The sequence below is a fragment of the Labrus bergylta genome, chromosome 16, assembly GCF_963930695.1.
Source record: "Labrus bergylta chromosome 16, fLabBer1.1, whole genome shotgun sequence".
NCBI lineage: Eukaryota > Metazoa > Chordata > Actinopteri > Labriformes > Labridae > Labrus > Labrus bergylta.
This window is the reverse complement of record NC_089210.1, coordinates 24505352-24526533: the sequence shown is the minus strand read 5'-3', so window position 1 is coordinate 24526533 and position 21182 is coordinate 24505352. Positions and strand designations below refer to the sequence as shown.

At 41.0% G+C, this 21182-nt stretch overlaps 1 protein-coding gene across 1 annotated transcript; it reads left to right on the top strand.

Annotated features, from left to right (window-relative positions):
- The first annotated feature begins 1417 nt into the window (after nucleotides 1-1417).
- On the top strand, nucleotides 1418-16662 carry hs3st3b1a (heparan sulfate (glucosamine) 3-O-sulfotransferase 3B1a). The gene is made up of 2 exons (XM_065965007.1): nucleotides 1418-2229; nucleotides 14762-16662. Exons 1-2 carry the CDS (start codon nucleotides 1736-1738, stop codon nucleotides 15378-15380), a joined length of 1113 nt encoding a protein of 370 aa, XP_065821079.1. The 5' UTR covers nucleotides 1418-1735; the 3' UTR covers nucleotides 15381-16662.
- Nucleotides 16663-21182: the final 4520 nt, after the last annotated feature.

Sequence of the window (21182 nt, the reverse complement as noted above, 5' to 3'; positions counted from 1 at the left end):
AGAGTCCTTCTGGTAGATTGAATGTTACGACATTCTAAATCTAAATGAAATGAAAACAGTTTAAAGGAACAGTAAAAAGGTGAAATGTTTGATGTGGGAGAGTTTTTATAAGTAAATGAGACATTTAAAGATGCAGTAGTTCCATTCTTTTACATCACTGTGACTACAGGGAGACACAGCGGAGCCGTATCCACGGTGCACCCAAAGGGACAAGATAGCATGCGATTAACCCCAATTAAAAAAGGAATGGACTCATTTAAGATCTTAATTAATAACAATTAACTAGTTAATGCTGACAGCCCTAATTTATTTGTTATATGTCTGTTAAATTTCTGCAGAATGATTCTTATTCTTACAACAAACAAAAAAAAGTCAGGAATGTGTTGAAGCAAAGATTGCTCATAAAAACGTGGGTAATTAAGGCCCCTGTGAGGACTTTTTAACCGGTAATGAAACAGGCTGAAATTAATTAAAATATCTCTTTATGACCAAAAAAGTAAACAATAGCAGCAGGAAGAACACTGGTGACTTATTTATTGTATTGTTTTAAAGCCTGAGACCTCTGCCGTGAGGTAGGTGTCAGAGAACAGCACCTGACATCTGCGTCAAAGTGGAAACAGGCAAATCAAGACCGGAACCTTTAGAGCTTTCAAAATAAAACTCATTACAAAGAAGCACATTTTTAAAGCATGTTTTGAAAAAGACTAGGTTTATACAATCAATAGACCAAAGCTAACAACAGGTGTACACAATTGTAGCCCTGATTAACTGATGGATTTGGCAACATATTATTATTAATAAACTACATCTACTACATCTCATATCAATGAGGGGCATTGCAGTAGCCATGCTATGGTATCCACTCTATACAGGCCTCAGAAACCGAATCAGGATCAGGTTTATTGTTTAAGGTAACTTTCCTGATGTTGGCTGACAACCATACACATACTGAGAGAAAAACAAATACAGTAGGTCAATAAAATACACATGGCAAGAAACCAATAAAATACAATAGATGGAAATCAACAGCCAGTTAAAGTGTGACCCTGTTAAAGACACAGCTGATCTATGACACAATACTTTTATGTCATGTCACTTGTTTGCATGCTGGTGCCTGACACTGGAATACACGTGAACACAAAAAAAAAGGAAATAATATTAGCCAACAATAACCAACAAATTGTGTGTGGGGAAAAGATTATGATATGGCAAACAGTAAATGTCAAAAAAAAATTGGTGGGGTTAAGCGGATGATCAATATTAATTTGCCAGAATTCAAAAAACAATTTTATTATGAGAGTTGTTTTGTTTACTTTGAAGGGCTCTAGCGGAAGTGTTCTCCTCCGTCTTCTGACGGGCTTGACGCTGTTGCCGGGCGTAGATAAGTTGGTGGTGGAGCTGTGGGAGCGCTCACACACTGAGAGCAAGTGATGGGAGACAAACTGCGTCCTTGAAGCGCGTGTCGCTCACCTGGCGATATTTTCATAACATTTTTTTGTTGTTGTCTGGTTTTCTTTTTTATTTCAGATTTTTGATTCACCTTTAGAGAAAATTATTACTATCTTGTTTGGAGCAGAATTGGATTGGCAGAAGGAGGTGAACGTCCGATGTACACTTCAATATCAGTGTCAATATTGGCTATAATCTGTCTGAAGGATTTCCGTCATGGCAGAGGAGTGAGACGCATTTGCCAAAATGCCTGTTAGCTGGAATATAACTTTTTCACGGCGTTCCTATGGAATATAGTCCGATTTTACACAGTCTACATGTTGTGCCATCATCCCACGTGAAAAACAAACTCTTTGTGTTCTGCATAATGCTGACCCTTTGGGTGTATATGATTTATTGTTGTGTTGGCTACTGCTCCACGATGCCGAACGTGGCGCTGGGCTCGCTGAACAGACACACAAACGACGCAGAAGTTGACAATCAGGAGTCCTCTCTCGGAGCGTCCAGGGACTTACTGAATAACGAGAACGATTTGGACAGCAGAGGAGAGGACTGGGATGAAATTAAAGGCGAGGCAAAGGCGTTGGATGATAATGCCATGTCAGGTTTCTTCAATGAGTCGGAAAGTAAGAAGTTGCCGCAGGCGATTATCATCGGGGTGAAGAAAGGAGGGACCCGGGCGCTGCTGGAGTTTCTGCGCCTGCATCCGGACATCAGAGCGGTGGGAGCGGAGCCACACTTCTTCGACCGCAACTACGACAAGGGGCTGGAGTGGTACAGGTACATCAACCTCCTCATCTTTCTATCATTAAAACACGACTCAAAAGAAGAAGAAAAAAGTCGGCTGAGCTTTGCTATGTCTAATTTTATATTGATGCAGCATGGGCTGCCAATAAAGCATCTGATTCCTCAGTCATTTACGCACTTTGGCATCATAACTCCTCCTGGTAGAATAAAACACTTAGGCCTACTTTGTTGCTCTGAGAATCATAAACACCTGTTATCAAATGCTATAACCATATTAATCTATTTTTAATAGGAGTCATAAAAGTCAATTTACGATAAAACATCTGGTCGTGTCTGGCTAAGCCAACAACTTTGTTTACATGTCAGATACAGACTTTGCTCCTTCTGTCACCATGAACTGACATGACATAAATACTGTGAGAAGAGGTTTAATCCCATCATATTTTCTCCAGCAGATATACAAGATGTGTGAAAATAATCAACTGATATTTCACCAAGTTTCCTGGGAGGTTATCATGTGTCTAAGCTGAAATATTTAGAACATAGAAAGTGGGAAAATATAACAGAGAGCCTGTGCAGTGCATCATATGACCATGTTGGTAGATTATTGTTGAATAGTAGATTAGTCCTTTTTGAAGTCAAGTTTGAATTGTGCAGAGATTTTTTTTTAAATTCATTCTCTTCAATTATTCTTGGAAAGAAAACTAAAGCTCTACGTTCAATCCCTTAATATCAGCTCTTTATTAAACCAGAGACCAAATTTGGCCGCAGCTTGATGTTGATTACCTTGATTATTGATTTTTTTTCCCCCTCACAAGTTTAATCTATGCTTAAGGCCTGAGGCCACAGCAACCACAAAGCACGAGTGAATTATATGTTATATTTTTTTGTATCGATTGTGGAATAACAAAGAATTTGCAGTGTACAATTTATGTTCTGTATATTGCTATTGATCAAATTATGTAGAATACATTGTGAGCCTCACAACAACAGCAGGTGCAACCCTCAGTGTACTGCAGCTTACAGAACTCAAAGACACCACTTTCCCACATTTCAAAGTTGGACTTCACAGGCACAACTTCTCCGTCATGATCGTTTACAAAAGCGCGATTGATTTGCTCCTTGTTTGCCCGACCTTCAATCTGAGTTTGTGGATTTTTTTCTCCACCTGTCCTTGGATGCAGACTCGCTGTGGGGTTTTTTTTTCTGACAGGGCGGGGGCAGCAGGTATAGAAAAAAAAAAAAGATGACGTAAATTCTCCATTCAGTTCAAAGAAAAACAAGCCCTTTGGTTTATGGTTTTGGAGTCAGCAAGTTACATCACGCTGTCATCCTTGAGCAGCCAGGATCGTGATCCTACATTATGAGTTTCAGGGTATTGATTCAAGGAGGGCAATTGGTTTTGATCTTCACTCCAAATCGACTTCAATGTCAAAGGCAGAGATCATTATTCTGAGGCTGCTTACACCTTTAACACTGCAACGTAACATTTGTATTATCTTCTCTGCCATGGCAACTGTTGTCCTTGTACCGTGCACTGCATCTCACTATGCAAACTCTTCATTATTGACTCAGCTGCGATATTACTCAAATTGTTTCTTTCAGCGGAAATACACAACAAACCCACTATATTCTTATATTGTAATTATTGATCTCTAATGTTCCCAAAACATGGCCGGAAACACTTTGTCGTTGAGTGCTTCACATCAGAGCGACCACATTGTTAATAGGAAGATAATAAGAGATGCTGCTGTTTCAAGTGTCCATCTGACTGAGCTCAGGGATTAACAGGCAATGTCAAAGGATCTAGACACTGTTTCAAAGCTGGCTCCATGGAGATACAATAGAGGAAGCCAAGCATTGTTCAAAGGACTTCTCGCTTAAGCTCCTTTAAGAATTTCCGGACAGGTTTGGGGCATTTTTGGATGATCAGTCTGTGAAGTGAGTGGTCTTTTGTCCATCTCTGCACACTGAGCAATAAGAGCAAAGTGAAATCATAATATACATATGGAGATTCTTTACCTCTTTTAAAAGAGATTTACTCCTGTTTTTATTTCATGCACAGGTGATGCATGAGTGGCCAATGCATGTTCGAATGAGTATTGTCTAAAAAGAAAGAGAAGCTCTCATCAATGATGGATACAAATGCATGTTACAGAACTAAAGCAGCTGGATATAAATAAGACCGTTCAGCTGCCTGCTCTGAGTGGTTAAAGAGAAGCAAACACACAGATATCTGACGTGGGAAACTGTTTCATCTTGAGACATTATAATGAATGCTGCTTTTTCCCAGATAGGTGAACTGGTTAATTAAAACATCTTGGCTTGAGTTGTCACAGTGAGAGCACCGCGCCACAGGTCGACCACTTATACAAGCAGGCCAACACGACATGGAAACAGCGCTTAATGATCATTTAGACAAGCTCGGAGAAAATCCCTAGCCTGTTTGTGTGTTGTTGTTTTTACAACACTGTCCTTTTTCGACTCGATACTTCAGTTCATTCAAGATTGCAATGGTTGAGGCCTCAAATGAGAGCCTTTGCTGCAGCTTTTTATTTTAAAGGTGTCAATGAAAGCTGCAATGTTACGAGGCTTTTTTAAATCTGTGTAACACATTACACATCAACACTGGGACAAATGCGCCAAAGCATTCTACTCACTCACATCACTTTTGACTGCTGATGCCCTCTATCCCCAACCCCACCTCCCAAAAAAGTGCAAAAACTGCAATGAATATAAAGAAGTACATTGCCATTGCAAAAACAGTTTCTCATTGTGCATTGGCTATGCAATGAAATCCATATTCATATAGGAGAATCTTTATTTATCATTACATTTATTTACCACATTTACGCTTTCAAGACAGGGGGGTACTATCTGACTTTACATATACTCTCGTAGTGCTTTCACACTTGCACAACACTTTCTGGAATGACCTGCATGTGTGAACACAAACAGCCACATTTTTTACTCTAACTTTATTTAGAGTTTCTCCTGCCAGCCCCCTAAGTATTTTTTCCACAGAAAGTCTGAGTGATCTTATGTGAGAACTCAGCAGAACATTATCAGGAGAATTTTCCCTGTGATCAGTACACAACCTTAGATTGTATGCTACTCATACCATCTCCTTGAATGAAATATAACAGCTCTATTATGTTTCCTGTTCGCCAGTATGTTCTTCTCCACTCTTTTGTTGATATTGTGATTCTGTGGAACTACAAATAGCGATGATACAAAATGCAAATATTCTCTTTATAGCATTATATAGCAGACTCGTCCACCACTTCTGCATTTTTTTTTCAAACCTCATATCTTGCCTCAGGAGACCAAAAATAGTCTCTTGCTGTGAGGCGCATCTGTGAACAACCAGACCAGGAGGACTTCAGATGCAGTCCCCCTGAAATTGTCAGGACATTTTCAGCATTGCATATGTGCAAACGGCTTTTGAGGTCAACACTTTTTCTTATTTGTAACAGAACAGCTGGTTGTTTGAAAGTTCAGAGCACAGTCTGTAGCCTTTTTCACACATGCACACAAAATTCAGACAACATTTCAGAACATCCTGCCCTTGAAATCTTCCTGAGCAGACAAAGCAACAGAGTCTAACACTATAATAAGAATGTGTTACCTTCATATTAGGGATATGATGCAGCCTCACATACGTGCATGGAAATTGAACAATCAGCAGCCTGCTTAGTAGAAGTGATTTTTCTTGAATATTTCCTGCTGTGTTTCCTCAATGGCTCACCATAACTTCATTCGGGAATTTTACAAGAGGGCTGTCAGGAAAAAAATCCACAGGGAAAATTTGGCCACTTGTATTCACACTAGCAGCTCAAATTTTGGGAACATTTTTCTTGAGTTTTGTGCATGTGTGAAACACCCTAGTATCAGTCATTTGACTCAAACAAGACGTTAGGAAGGGATTTAAAGAATGTGGAATAGTTTTCAAAATAAAAACAGCAAATATGTCTGTAACTCAGTGAAAAACTGAGTAGGTCTGTAGCATGCAGCTTACAAGAGGTAATGCAGATGTAATAATTCAGTAGTAAAGAAGTTAGATAATTAACAAGCGTGTCGACACTTGTGGGGGAAATATGTTCATTGGTAAATTTGCAAGAAGTTGCAGTGAGGTCAAAATTGCAAGGCAGATGAAAATGCGCTTGGAGGGACTCACAAAATGAGCATTTTTTTGTACTGTGTCTCCTGTTAAAATGTTTTTATCCTACAGTCTGCTGTCCTGTTTGAAGTCTTTTAAGATAAGCCAAGAAAAAGAAGTCAGACAATGTTTTGTGTTGATTTGTTTCCCCATATGTTTCACTTCATTGCCCCCAGACTATAATGGTTTGTGGGAGCTTGTGGAGAGGAGCGGTCCAGTGGGTGGGCTTATCTGCTCCTGTGGTGGTATTGAGTTGTGCCCACAGCATTTATCTGCTGTGATTGGTGTGTCCATACTGCTGGAGGTCTGCTGTGTCCATCCTGCTGGAGCCCCACATTGAGGAGAGGCCCCCTCGCACAGCAGGACCCCGACCACAATACAGCACATTTAGGGCAGGAAAAGAGAAGGAGGCGGATGATGTGCATGCTTACACATATGCAATAGGCCCCTCCTTTTTTAATAAGAGCATCCAAACTTCCTCTCGTATGTCTTATTTTGGCAGGTTAACTCCTCATCTCCTGCTTCAAATTGAGGCCTTCTGTGTTCCATACAGTAGATGTGAATTCATTGCTGTTTTCCTCTTGAGGTTCCTTATGTAGAACAATAAGCGGCCGTCTTATAACTCACTGAGGGTGTCAGAGAAGACGGTCTAATCCTCCTCAGAGCCCCAGGGAGGCTTACTGCAGGCCAGTGGCAGATAGAGGGCAGTAAATTTAAAGTGAGTCTTTAGAAAGCGCAACAGAATTATAGAGCTCAATGAAAAGGGATGCTGGAGAACCCCTGAGGTCTGCATTAACCCTGACAATAAAGGAGTAGACAATTAGTGTGAAACATGTTTTCTCTGCCTTCACTTTGTATGCAAATGTGCTCAGAAGGGTGAAAGTGCCCTTTGACGAAGCCCAGCAGGGGGTTCATCAGAAAGAGCATTCATTGGAATCGGCCCAAGAAAGGACTCAAACACTACACTTAAGCTTTTTAGCCTGAAAGTTGACTTTCAGAGATCTCTGTGTGGAAAGTTGTGTTTCCCAGGGGTAGGTTCAGTCGAGTCCACCGGTGGCATTTTGCTTATTCGACGCTTTTTAGCTCTTTGCAAGGACACAGGGGGATTGGTGAAAGTGAGAGAAGCTCTCAATATAGGTATGCCCCAGCTTAAACTAATGTGTCAGCACTCTGACAGGAAAAGGAAGGAAAACTGGGTTCATAATGAGATGCTTCAAAGAGAGAAAAAAATCCCACATGCTACCTGTTGCTTCAAACATTCCTAAAATATTTCCAGAAACCACCATACCTTGCACTTTAAAAGTTTGTGTGCTGCAAAAAGAAAGCCGGTCTTTGCCAAATTTCTTCCACTGATTGACTGAAATGATGCAAGAATTAGACCACTTGATTGTCAATACTGATAATGTGCTCACCCCTCCTCCCTTTTTCTCTGGAGATTGAAGATTTAATTTTGCTGCAACAACCCCCTGGGCTTTAGCTTGAGGCAATTTGTCAAACCACAGCACTTACCACAGCACTTTGGAAACACCGAAACAAAACAAGTTCACTCCATTATATCCCCTCGAGTTGTTGACTTCCTCATCTCTGTCTTTTGCTGTATCTTCAGAGAGAATGTGTTGTTTCATGCTGCTGTCTTTCTCTCCTCAGCGGAGACTTACTGACAGCAAGTCAGAGCAACCAATCTGGCCCAGCCATCTTTGTTTTTCCTTCTTTGAAGTCTTGTTTGCTTTCGCAGATCCTCTTAGACCAGCATGCGTCTGCGAGGAATTATCGTATTGTAGCAACCACTACATACATTGGAGACATGAATTGCATGCAAAGAATAGGTTTTCGTATTGCTTCAAACATAAAATGTGACATCATAATAGTGTGTGTAATGACAGGATAAAGGATGCAGATATTATTGAAGTAAACATTTAACAAAAGTACTAAAAAGTGACTGGGGTACTCTTTTTTTTTGGTTATTTTTCTGGAGAGCAGGAGATGGACCCAAATTTGACAAGTCCTTGTCTGACTTTGCACCCAAATAATCCCTAAATGAACCTCCCATTCTGACAGTTGGGTAAGAAATTTCAGGTGTGTGCTACCTCCCAAGCATCAAACACGGAGGAGCAGCATGATTCAAAGGTCAGGGACGTTTTTTCCTACTCCACACCAACAGATTGATTTTCTTATTTAAGCTTTTTAGTCTTCAACCTTAGCCAACTGGAGTCGTGTCCAAACATTTTTAGGCCCAACTGGTACCTTTCATTCTGCAGGTGTGGTATATATGTGCACACATAATCAAGTCAGAATAATGTATAATTACCACTAGTTCTATACTGTAACTACTAGCATCATACAGTTATTACTGAGTGGCAACATATTAATAATCAATGCTCAAAGCTTTAAGGGCTGAAAAGAGAAACTGGTTAACCAGAAGAATACAGTATCAAGAAAAGAAAATGTGCCACTTTAAAATGTCACCTCAGAGCCTGCTGAAACACATCCTGATCATAAGTCCCGCCTCTAAATGGCAGTGCAGTCAATCAGAAGGTGTTAAAGAGCCCATATTATGCCCTTTTTGGGGGTCGTATATTTAATCTATGTACCTACTTTTGTACGTTCACAATAGCTAAAGTCTGAAAAAAGTGTTTTCATGTACTGCTCCTCCTTGCTCCCTCTACGCTCTGAGTCCATCAGCTACACTCTGTTGAGCCCACACTGTTAGACTCCACGTGGGTCAAGTCTGCTCTGATTGGTCTGCCGATCCGCTCTGTCGTTATTGGTCAGTTGCTTAGCACGCGTCTTGGAAATTTCAACATGAGCTACAGGGCTTGCCACAACGAGCCAATGGGCTTAGATCAGTGATCTCACACTGACAATGATGCCGGACTGACAAATTTTTATCGAGGGGGGGCTAGAACCGAGCGTTACATGCAGCTAATGCTACAGCTAACAGGAGGACGTAGGAGAAGCCGCGTTTCCACGGACTTTGAATTTTTGCACATAGATGTGCCTAAACATGCACAGGACACTTGGAAAACACACTAAAGGGCATATAGAAACCAGAAAAAGCACAATATGGGACCTTTAACTGACAGAATACTTACGTCCATGTTGTACAATTTGAATGCAATATTTTGTGCATGGTTGCAGAATGGTGGAGTGGTGTTGTTCCAACCTTATCCGCCACTGGTGGTAGTAACAGAGGAGTAATAGGTAAAAGGAGCTGGCAATGTGTAACAGTGCTTTGTGTGTGCATGTCTGAATGTGTGTGGAGAATTCCCACTGTTTGCTCACACGCCGCGCCTCGCTACTCTCGCAGTTCTGCACGGCATAATGCAATGTGAATATGACAGCAATGTGTAGGTAGGGGAGCATAATGACGGCAGAACTTCTTCCAGCGATGTTGCAGAAGTGTAATCTGTAAATGGGCTTCAGTTTACAGGGGGGGCTTAAGCCACCACACCTGCATGTGTACACTCCTGCGACTGATGCTGACGCAGATGACATCACTTGGGGCAATTTACCTGCACTGCTGCCCCTGAAATGATTAAGGGTTTATACATCTGAAATATGCTAAATCTGTGGACCAACCCTGTTCTCTTATTGGTTCACTGCTGGCATGCTTGTCACTTGCTGATACAGTATTTCCTTGTTCGCTCCTGGATATTGTAAAATATTCTGGCTCGACTAAAAAAAAGTGATTTCTGTTTTTCATATCTTTTCCATGTCCCACCTGTTGATTGTGCCCCCTTAAGATGAAATCAAGAATTAGAATCAGAAAAAAAAACCTGTTCACAGTAAAACACATTGCACTGAGACTCATCTGATTTTGTTGGCTCAGAACATTGGCATCAAGTATCACCGTCCCCTGTTCTGATGACGCCTTTCAATATACATTTTTCAAGCGGCAACTTCCTAATAGAAAGTGCTTACTGGTTCTATAAACAACCCGAGTGTCAGAGTTGTTATGTGCTAATGCAAGGCTGACAGTTGTGTGAGGGGGAAGCCAGCATGGCTCACACACTGTTCCCCCTCTTCTTCTTCCTCCTCTTACTTCTCCTCCTCCTTCTCTCTTCAAACTGGGCCTGTCTCCATCAGACAGCCAGGTGGCCTTGAGTTCTGCATACTGACAGTAATAACAGAGGATGGGGAGGGGGGGGGGGGGGCACAGAGGCATTCTCTGCACTATCATTGCTGTTGAGGAATGCTGCTGAGATACTGAATCCTGTTCAATGTCATAATGGAAGGTCCTGAGTGCACAGAGCGATGACAATGACTTTTCTGATCATGATAAGAAGAGCTGCAACGACCAAAGAGAGCCCTCGCTAAAGATACTTTCCCTTTTTGATTTCTGTCTGGAACTCATCTCGCAGTGTATCTGTCTGATTGTTATAAGTGGCTGCATACCACCACCTCTCATCCCGTCTGTGAGAGCTTGAACAATTCCCACAGTAGCTCACCCCTCTTAGGGCTGCAGAGTAAGATAAGAACCCATCTTGACATCAGATAATGCAACACTTTCCTTCTGCAACCGTCTTTTGTCACTGTGGCCTGAAAAACTGAAATATAGATGCAAATTCAGTCAAGCATAATTCTGCGGAATACAAAAAAAAAAAACATTTTCTCCAGCATTCTTGTTCCTGTCTTTCCTGAACTTGTTACTGAGGGGAATCATCCGGCAGTCGAGCAAAAAGCCATGCATGCAGCAGTGTTGTAAATTCCTACCTTTGAACCTGCTACCTGATAACAGTGAATGTAAACACGGCACCAAATTTTAAACGCTATCTTGCAGGCAGCCAGTTTAATGGACACACCTGACTGACCAGCAGACAAAACACGCATTACACAACACTCCTGGATTAATATCTGTCTGTAGGTTGTAGTAGTGGTGGTCATGTATCTTGTGCTATTGCTGCACAAAAAAAAACTGCAAACACAGCATTGCACAAGTTGCCAGTGACTTAAAACGTAGGCTTCTGTGTCAGTGGGGTCGACCCATGCTGTCCCCCAAACCTCCAGCAGTGCACCTGATTCCATCTAATCCTCTCCTGCCTCTCTTGCTTTATCTCGTTCACAGGCAGTCTTCCGCTCCGTTATCTCCTCAGTCCTGCTGCTCTCCTGCAAGTTTAAAAGGACAGGTTAGAGGGCAGAGGATGTTTATGTGTTAGCGCAACCCACAACTACACTATTTTTAGTTCACCAATTAAGTTAGAAAACTCTTTCAAGCTTCGGCTGCTTGCTTTCCAATGTTGAAAGTGCATTACCAGCCCACTTAGATGTTACACCTTTAGAGTAAAGCCGTTTTTTAGCTTTCAGTTCAAATGAAACATGCAATATTCATGAAGGGGCAAAAGTCAGCCCGCTGTGGCTCATTTATAGACAGAGGACTACTTTTGATTGTCTTGTAGCGCAATGATGGTGCCTTTGCATGGCTGATTGATAGATGGGGATGCACTGAAACCTATTGGTTCCAGGCGACATTGTTTATTAAGCAGAACAAATTGTGAAAGCTTGCTACATCTGCCCCCCTTAGGCAACTCTCTCACTCCTCGCTCAGTCTGAGATGTTCTCCCCAGCTCTGTCTCTCTGCTAAGAATGAATAATGCATGTTCTTCTCACACAGATTGTTTTGCTCGGGGACTAAGTGGAAAGTTTGATTGGTAGTAAGTTTTTGTGTCCCTTGGGGCCCCCAGGAGAGGCCTACAGTGCTGTGCTTGTGTGTAGCCAAGAGATGCTGCGGATAATTGCAAGGGTTCTGATAGAGTTGTTTGTGTCTCTCATACCTATTACCTTGATTAGGTAGGAGGTTTTTCCAACATGTACAATGGGTGGCTAAGACTCTAAAGGGAGAGGAAAGTGGAATAAATGTGAAAGACCTATAAGGCCTCGATTGAAAGGCAAATAGAAGCAGGTGACAGGTGATGAAACTGCATAAGAAATAGAACCCCTTGTGTGTTTGCATGGCGCTAATGAGGTATGGGTGATGCCTACGTTTCTCATAATCAGGGAATCCTTTTCCCAGTGCTCTGCACAGCGACATCTTGCAGAGCATTTTCCTGCTCGTTTTCACCACGGAAATTTGCAAGATGAAAGCTGCTGGGTTTTGGAGTGGGGTATTGTGGCAGATGGTTGGAGATTATTGTAATCACTTTAATGACATGGCTCCTCTGCTTCCCTGTCATTCGATTAAGATCAACAGCACTCAATAACCACTCAAGAATATATACAAACACTGTAATAAGTGTACAATTTACATTTTGACTGACAGCATACGGTACATCAGGAATTGACACACATCAATACTTGAATGTATTTCATTCCTTATGTTCAGCAGAAAGAGATATATGCTCACGCTCCTCGCATTCTTAATATTTGTTGATCCAGTATGAGAAATATTTCCCTTGTGAGGGACTGCACTAACCACAATGCATGTTTGATGTAGTTAATAAATAAATCTGTTGAATGCAAAAGCAGAGAATGAGAATCTCCTTTCCTGCCACCAAGTGAGGCAAGGAAACATGGATTGATGTGGTGTTCCCAAGAAAATATTGAGCCTGTCTCCACTACACCTCAATAAGAGATTTGAGATGTGCACATACTGTACAACAGCCAGATACACATATATTATTCAAAGTGTGGAGGAATTAATAGCTGGTGGAGAGTTTAAAATTCTATACAGCCAGCTTTTTGTTTGAAATAAGTTAATAGACAAAACAATGCAGATACAATAGCACCTTAAAACTTAATGCAAATGTGACCTCCAAAAGTGGTACATTTTGGTGGCATGGAAAGAGAAGTGTTGATTCACCTCATACGAATAATATGTCGGCCGTCTGTGGTGATGATGAATTGGATGACATATATTTTTTTCTTTATTAAATTTATTTTTTTGTTACCTAACCTTGAAACTACTTCACATTACATTTAAGCACTGAGTTTAGTTAGCACCACTTTGACTCAAGCACATTTACCTGGAGCCTTATATTCCAATTATAATCTTTTTTTGTAATTCACTCTCATCTTAACACTTAGAAATATCAGTAAACAAAGACCTAAAGATATTGAACCAATTTTAATTGATTGCAGAAGGGAAGCGTTAACCTTGACATAAACTCTTCAAAAGAAAATCTCAAAAGAAAACAATTTATTTTCCTGGCTTGAGATTTTGTTTGCATGCTGTCCATGCAGGACCTTGTGGTGTTGGAAAAACATTTTTTTGCAAGCTGTTGTTTGAATAAGAGAAGCACAATAATGGCAATTACAACTACACACAGTTGGTGGATAGCCATCTCAAGGGAGCTGATCAAACATGTGCACTGAGATGCTTTTGAATAGGTTGGTGCTGAAAGGTTGTCCTTGATGAAGACAAAAAAGTTGATGCAATATTCATTTTTGCACCTGTCTATCATCCTGATTGATTAAATGTATTATTGATATCAACAATGGACCACAATGGATCACATCCCTTGCTAACAGTGACCTTATCTTTATGTTGAATATTTTCTGACAGAATAAAAAATAAATGCAGAAAACCTCAAATACACTCTCATGTTGCATATTCAGGCGCATTGAACTGCACAGGAGTTTGTGGTATTGCGTACATCACTTGAATGTCTTCACGGATTAACTACTTACCATTGAGTCTGATCATCGTGGCCACATATCTCCATTCTGTCTCTCTCCAGAGACAAGCCAGCCATCCAGCAAGCCAACAAGGCAGTCAACCAGCCTCTAATGCTCTAGCGTGTTTGGCTTAGTCCTAATCCCCCTTGGCTCACTTTAGCCATTATCCAGGCAGGGCTGCAGTTAACAGGCTATATTATGATCAACCAGAGCCATCCAGGGTCAAAAAGAATATGCAGTTATGGGAATTGACAGCTCCAAAGCTTTTCATTTTTTGTATGAGGTATGCTAGGCCTCTCCAGTTCTTCACATGTTCTACCAAATTACTGAAAAACATGAGAAGAGAGGTGAAGTCATAGTCATCTGCCTTGGCCTGACACTAAGAGACACAATACCGCCTATTCACAGTTAAACCGGCATTTGTATAATGTAATGAAGGTGTGGAATATTTCAATGCGAGGACTGTGGGGTTTGAAAGAGGATTGAGGGTTTAAGGTAGATTAAATGCAGCAGCAGGAGATGAATGTCTTCCTTTGGGGTTTGCATTCAGAACATGTCATGAACTGTGTATTGTGTAGGCATGCAATCGCAAATGATTAAATGGACTCCTGTGCTACCTACCAGTTCCTGTCTCTTTGGGTGCACTCTGTAAATGTTGTCCTACCTGACAGTACTCCAAATCAGAGATGCAGCCATAGCATTGCAGGGATGAATACAATATAAAATGGCACTTATTGTTTTTTTGTTTTGCATGCAGAAACACAAATGTTAATTGTGTGTTTGCATCTTTTGCAGGGAACTGATGCCCAAGTCTTCAGATGGCCAGTTGACCATGGAGAAAACCCCTAGCTACTACGTCACCAAGGAGGTCCCAGCTCGAATCTACACTATGTCCAAAGACACAAAGCTGATTGTAGTGGTCAGGGATCCCGTCACTCGGGCCATCTCTGACTACACCCAAACACGCTCCAAGAAGCCGGATATCCCTTCTTTTGAGAGCCTGACCTTCAAAAACATCTCAGCAGGTTTGATCGACACCACATGGAGCGCCGTTCAAATCGGCATGTACGCAAAGCACCTCGAGCGCTGGCTTCAGTACTTCCCCATGGAGCAACTACTGTTTGTTAGCGGAGAGCGCCTGATAAGCGACCCTGCAGGTGAGATGGCACGCGTCCAGGACTTTCTTGGGCTCAGGAGGGTAGTCACGGAGAAGCATTTCCACTTTAATCCAGCAAAAGGCTTCCCATGCCTTAAGAGACCCGAGGGGAACAGCAAGCCACACTGCCTAGGAAAAACCAAAGGCAGGACCCATCCTAATATTGACCCAGAGGTGGTGCAGAAGCTAAGGGACTTTTATAAACCCTTTAACAGCAAGTTCTACCACATGACGGGTCATGACTTTGGCTGGGATTAAGAGAAAACCAATGATGACGGACTGATGCCGCTCCCTTGTCCTTGTTTTTTTTTATAATTCTATCACTCTGGAGATATTGTTATACAGTGTATGTACAGTATTTGGTGGATGTGTAAAAATTCAGAAGTCTATTTTATGATAATTTATTGTTATGATATTAACTCACTAAGCTGCCTAACCAGGTTTACCCATGATCTAGACTTTCTGCTCCAGATTAAATTCTCATCAGGTATATGAACATTTTTCTAAAAGCACAATGTTTTTACGGGTATTTTGAGCAGGGTCAGTATCTCTTTTTTTTCCCAGCGGAATATTTTTATGTCTTCATTTTGGATAACCACGTCTCCTCCTTTTGCTTTTCCAAAAGCCTCTACCTTAAAATCTGAATGGGATCCAACTTTACAAGCAACTGGTAATATCCCCTTAACATTTGCTTGACCCTCAGAGGTCTGTGGACCCACTTAGGGAGGTCGATAAAGGCCTCAGCTGATCCAGTGCCACTTGCCAGGTGGATCAATACAGTAATAGCTCCTCATCATGTCAATTAGACCTGAGTGATGGCACTGCCTTGATCTCTCGAGCATTGCAATAAAACATGGATACATTAATGGTAGTAACTTTATGGTTAACCCTTGAGCCAACTTCAGGTTAATATAATGATACAAATTTCCACTGCAATATTTAGAGTTAACCACTATTTATACCGTTGTTACAGAGGAATGTTGTTTAGGATCCAATCAGAGAGAGAGAGAGTCAAGTCAAGATACTTTTTTTCCAAAAACCTGCTGTTTTGGCTTCAGAGCACCTAATAATTTATGTCTCATTCCAAAAAGAACTCATATAGCTTAATGACATTCATACATTTGGCTCTCATGGATAATACTTTACAGATTTGTTTTGACAGGTCATAGTAAATGTTTTAATCCTACCCTCAACCCGGACACATCACCTGATGAGAAAAGCAATTCTCTATATCTTTGGAGCGTACTTTAAGTAGTAGCTGAAGGGAATAGAAATAAACGTACCTTGGGCCAAAAAATCCTCCTTTTAGTTTCATGAACGGTTGAGTTTTATTCAACCTTAACAAACACCTATCGTCAGCATTTTAACAGACATCATTCTACAATGATGTTGTGCGACCCCGCTGTTGTAGAGGCACTATTTTTGCTGTATGCATTGCTTTACAAATATGGAAATTAAGCAGGTTTGACTGAGAAGTTGAATAAAATGCAGTCATGTCGTTTTTATGAAGAAAATAAATAAATATGTCTTACCAAAATCATTGATGGTCTCTCATCTATGACTGTTAAATAAATGTTTTTAATGCATTTTCTATGTATACCAAAGTAACGTGTTTTACGCCCCCACCTCACCTGTGTTGAGTTCTTGATCCCTGCAGAAGTAAGTAGGTGTACTGCTGTGCCTAATTAACCATATTGCTCCTCATTGTACTAACCGGCTAATTAACTACTTTTAGCTGTCGTAGCCTCCCCACCCCTTGGTGCCACACATGAGACCTACGAGAGAGTTTTGTTGCCATGACCTCCACAAACACATAACATAGTCTCAGGTTCCCCATCTGTAGAGAAATTACATGTGAAAAATGCTGGCACAATTTAACGTGAGGTCGGGTTTCACAGCCTCTTTTTAAATGGGTGTAAGTGGTTGTAAACACGAGGCACCTCTTCTTGTTTGTGTTTTTGAGGCATGAATTGAAGATAAGGTCATATTTTATGCTGATGATACAATATTGTAACATAGCCTACTCATTTGTTTACATACAAGAAACATCAATCTGTCTATAAAGTGGTGAAGTCATGACTAATTTCACCCAAGCACAAGTCAGTATTTTTGCAACTGGTTCTCTGATCCTAAAAGGAAAGGGGGATTGGAAGGGTTTTTTGGTAAAATGCCGGAAAAAGATAGTGATCAACATGAACCCTTAGGGTAGGTTTTGGTATTTTGTGCTGCAAAAGAAAATGTAAGTCAAAACACCACTTGCTAATTTTTTTGTACGTTTCTTGGAAAGTCAGTTGCTAATGTGAAGCTAATGTTAGCTTTTTGCTTCTGGCAATTGCATTCACAATTCAAAAATTGTTATTTGTTTCTGAAGAGCCCAGTTGTTGAACAAAGATGTAGATATAATAAATAACATAAATGTTTAATTGCTGACAAATCTATAATCTGGTGGAAAATTCCCTGGGGAAACCAGGGTGATGCTAACTTCCGAGTGGCTAACAAATGTCATTGTATGTCATCCTTGCGGCACTCTATCTTCCTGCCATATTTTAGTGAGGCACTACAGGTTGTGTATGCACTTGCCTCAAGCAACCTGTCCCATCCATCATGCAGCTCAGCTAACCCCACGGAAGAAGGTTATGGTTCAAGCCATATATGAATCATCCAGCTCTATTAACGAACAACCTTTATTTAACTCTGCAGACAAACACCCTCATTTACCTGCGCTGCTAGAGGTGATGAAGCCGATCTCCCTGGTGGCAGGCTAGCAGTCTGAGCACTCAGGAAGCAGCTCCCTTTGCAATTACAGGGATAGAGGAGGGGTGCTGTAATTGCTAGGCTCCCAACTGGGGAATTGCTGTTAGCACACATCCCTGCAGGCTGTTGTAAAGACGGCTGCTGTTGTTTGAAGGTTAAGAAGACAGAGAAAATAGACACCTGGCAGCCCAGCGCTTCAAGCGACTTCACACATCCACTTGGCAGCTACCTTAGGGGAATAAAATCAGAGCTGCTGCATAAAAGTGAAACAAAACAAAACATCATACATCAGTCGACTGTTTGGTTTTGGGTACACATCCACCATCTCTGGAGTTTGGGTGCTGGAAGCAGGATAAACTGCAGCCTCATTATATATCAATGTGAAAAACTGTCAGTCATGCCTAGGTTTCGCCTGTGCCTGCAGAAATTATTGTCATTCACTCTCAGTCATCCAATCATTCACTGCATTTAATTTCAATTTGATTGTGGGGCTGAGTCGCACCTGTCAAGTGTCATGCTCCAAAATCAGCTTGTGGGGTCAAAAGTTTTGTCTCTGTGTGACATTAGATGCAACAACTTGGAGAAAGAGAAGAGCCAAGCCAAAACCAAATCTATCTTGTAACATAGTGTTTGCCTCAGGCTGTACGGAAACATAGCAAAATAAACAGGAAACCAAGGGCACTTATACTCTCATACTGTCAAACATCTGCTCTCAGCAACCTTTTTTTAAGTAATGTTTTGGGAATATTTCTGCCTTTATTTCAGGAATGACAGACGTATAAAATAATAATTTAGAAAGAAGAATCAGTCTTTTCTCTGATGGCCACTTTTGCTCTTATAGCTCATAAAGACAGATCAGTATTCATTTCAATCTGTTTCATTATAAGGCAAAATGTCCTCACAGGAGCTTTAAAGGATTGCACAATTCTGCTGAGTCATCGACAAGTGGAAATGTCCTGAAGCTGCTGAAGCCTCTTGAAATACATGATGGATCCATCTTCATGCAAAGTAAAAGCAAATCTTCAGGCATTTTAGAAAAGTTCAGAGTGCCAGAGTCATGGAAGAAAACAACAGGGAGATAATCATTATGAGGTTCACTTTGTTTTAGAGGTTAATAAGACAATTGCCTTCCTTTTCTGTCCCTTAATCTTTTCCTTTGCATTGTCCAAACCCTAATCCTAATCCGATAGGAAGGGCAAGCATTAATCTGAGACAGTAGTCTTAGAGTTGACATATATGTGCTGGCATAGCTAATCCCAATCTAATCCCTCTTCTAGAAGGGCTGCATTGCATCGTGTGGGACCAACTCGATTCACATGACTTCAAATACAACAATTTGAAAACAGGCAGATGTTTGTCTAAATGACTAATTTGTACACAAACACACCCACACTTTAGACTTGTCAGGTCAGATTTAAGTGCTGATGTGCTGCCACGGTACATCAGCACTTCATTGGCAGGGTTTAGAGCTACACATGCTCTGAAAACAACTTGTCAAAACACATAGCGTAACTAAACATTTCCCAACATGTTGTCTTGGTAATAATAAGAGCAAGGCATTCTGTTCAAGTGCAACAGAGCTTTTCATATCCAAATGTTGTTTAGGGCATCGTAAGAGGATGGTCGTTCCTTTCTTATGGATATCATTGCTTCTTGGCTTGGTGTATTAAAAGAACAACTCTGTACAGTGAAGAATTTTCATAATGTGTCATAAGAGCTTAAAGTGCTTATTCAACAGTTGAGAATTTGAACCAGTAGGAAGGAGGAGTAATCCCCCCTGTGATAACGCCATCAGTAAGTACTTAGTGCTGCACTCTGTAACCATGCGGGTTGACAGTGTCGATGCACAGAGGTTAGCATGCGTGTGCTCCATTTATAGTTCACTTTGAAGACATGTTCACTTCATCAGAAAAGCTGAAATAAAATATGATATAATTGCTAAATATTAGCTTCTTGTCATTTTTTACTTCTGTACCAAAATAATAAGAGAAAAGCGATACTCAAAGTAAAAAAAAACTTTAACACACTTTCACATAACATCTGTGAATGTGACAGCGTCTCTAACTGGTTTCATTCTGCTCATGTTCACAGTCTCCTTAATCTGTGACTTATTTTTAGCTCAACATGGGCAGAAACAGATGGCTAACAAGACATCAGACCTCCTTTTAATCACATTTTTTGATTAAGTAATTGCTTTGACACTAATCAGCCTTCACACATTAGCAAAGTTTAACTATAGTTGGTATAATAAAACAACTTCAAAATTGGTCTCCTCGTGATCTTTTTGATGCTGATTGTTATTTTGTAATTATTAAAGATTCTGTTTGATTTTAAGTGTTTGGAGGAGAAAGAAACCTTTTTTTTTCCATTTTAAAACTATTCACTTCATGCAAAAAGCTGGTTTTAATGGTCCCTAGTCATCTTAGACATGAGGGTCTTTGTTTTAGACTTCACATATGGTACCAAACATGACAATTTGAGCTTTGAAGATGCTCAGATTTATCAGTGTTTTCTTTATTTTTTTCCCCCCAATGTAATCAGATTTCGTAAAGCCATTCCATTCGAACCCAGAGGACAAACAGTCACTATGATATTGCAAAGACTGGAAGTTGCATCACCGGCAGTGAAATCCACATGTTGTAACCAGAGATTCCCAGGGGAAAAGGGATAAAGGAAGAAGTGCCCTCTAACCAACCTAGGCAGTAGTGTAGTTAATGTTCATTCTGTGGTCTCCCAGCGCTGTTTGTTGCAGCCGCCCGCCTGCCTGGTACCACTTTGGACCCTGCATTAGGCCCATCCAGTCCCCTCCATATCCCAGTGGCATGACGTTATCACTTTACCTCAGTGTAGCCACTCCACTGAGTCCCTGATGCAAACCATTTTTTTGGGGGGGAATTTCGTCTTAGAACTCAAACTCTGAACAACACTATAGTCAAAACACTTGTATACACGCGTAGCTTGCTTTGCTTTGATTAAATGTCCCTAAATTTGAATCAGTAATCAGCATTAGTCACTCAGGCTCGACCACCTGTGACCCCACCAAGCTCAGACATTGCAGTGCTTTTTTTCCAGTCTTATCCTGCTTTCTCTGTAATGAGGTGTGTGTAACCCCCTATACTCTCTATGCACCCAGTGTCACCTTCATAATCCAAGATTGGGGCTTTAAAGGGGGAGTGGGATATGCAGGACCCTCGGTGGGATTACGCACTGGGCTGTCTGCTGTGCGGTCTGTCGTCTGTCTGCAACACAGAGAGGGCCGAGCAGGAGGATCTTTGCCCTTTAGCTGGTGCTAATCTGGAGTGGAAG

What these genes read in the sequence shown, in the direction of transcription:
- hs3st3b1a (XM_065965007.1), top strand. Translation starts at nt 1,736, where the DNA reads ATGGAATATAGTCCGATTTTACACAGTCTACATGTTGTGCCATCATCC. An exon ending in AAGGGGCTGGAGTGGTACAG is followed by an intron (nt 2,230 to 14,761) that starts GTACATCAACCT and finishes CATCTTTTGCAG; the next exon opens with GGAACTGATGCCCAAGTCTT.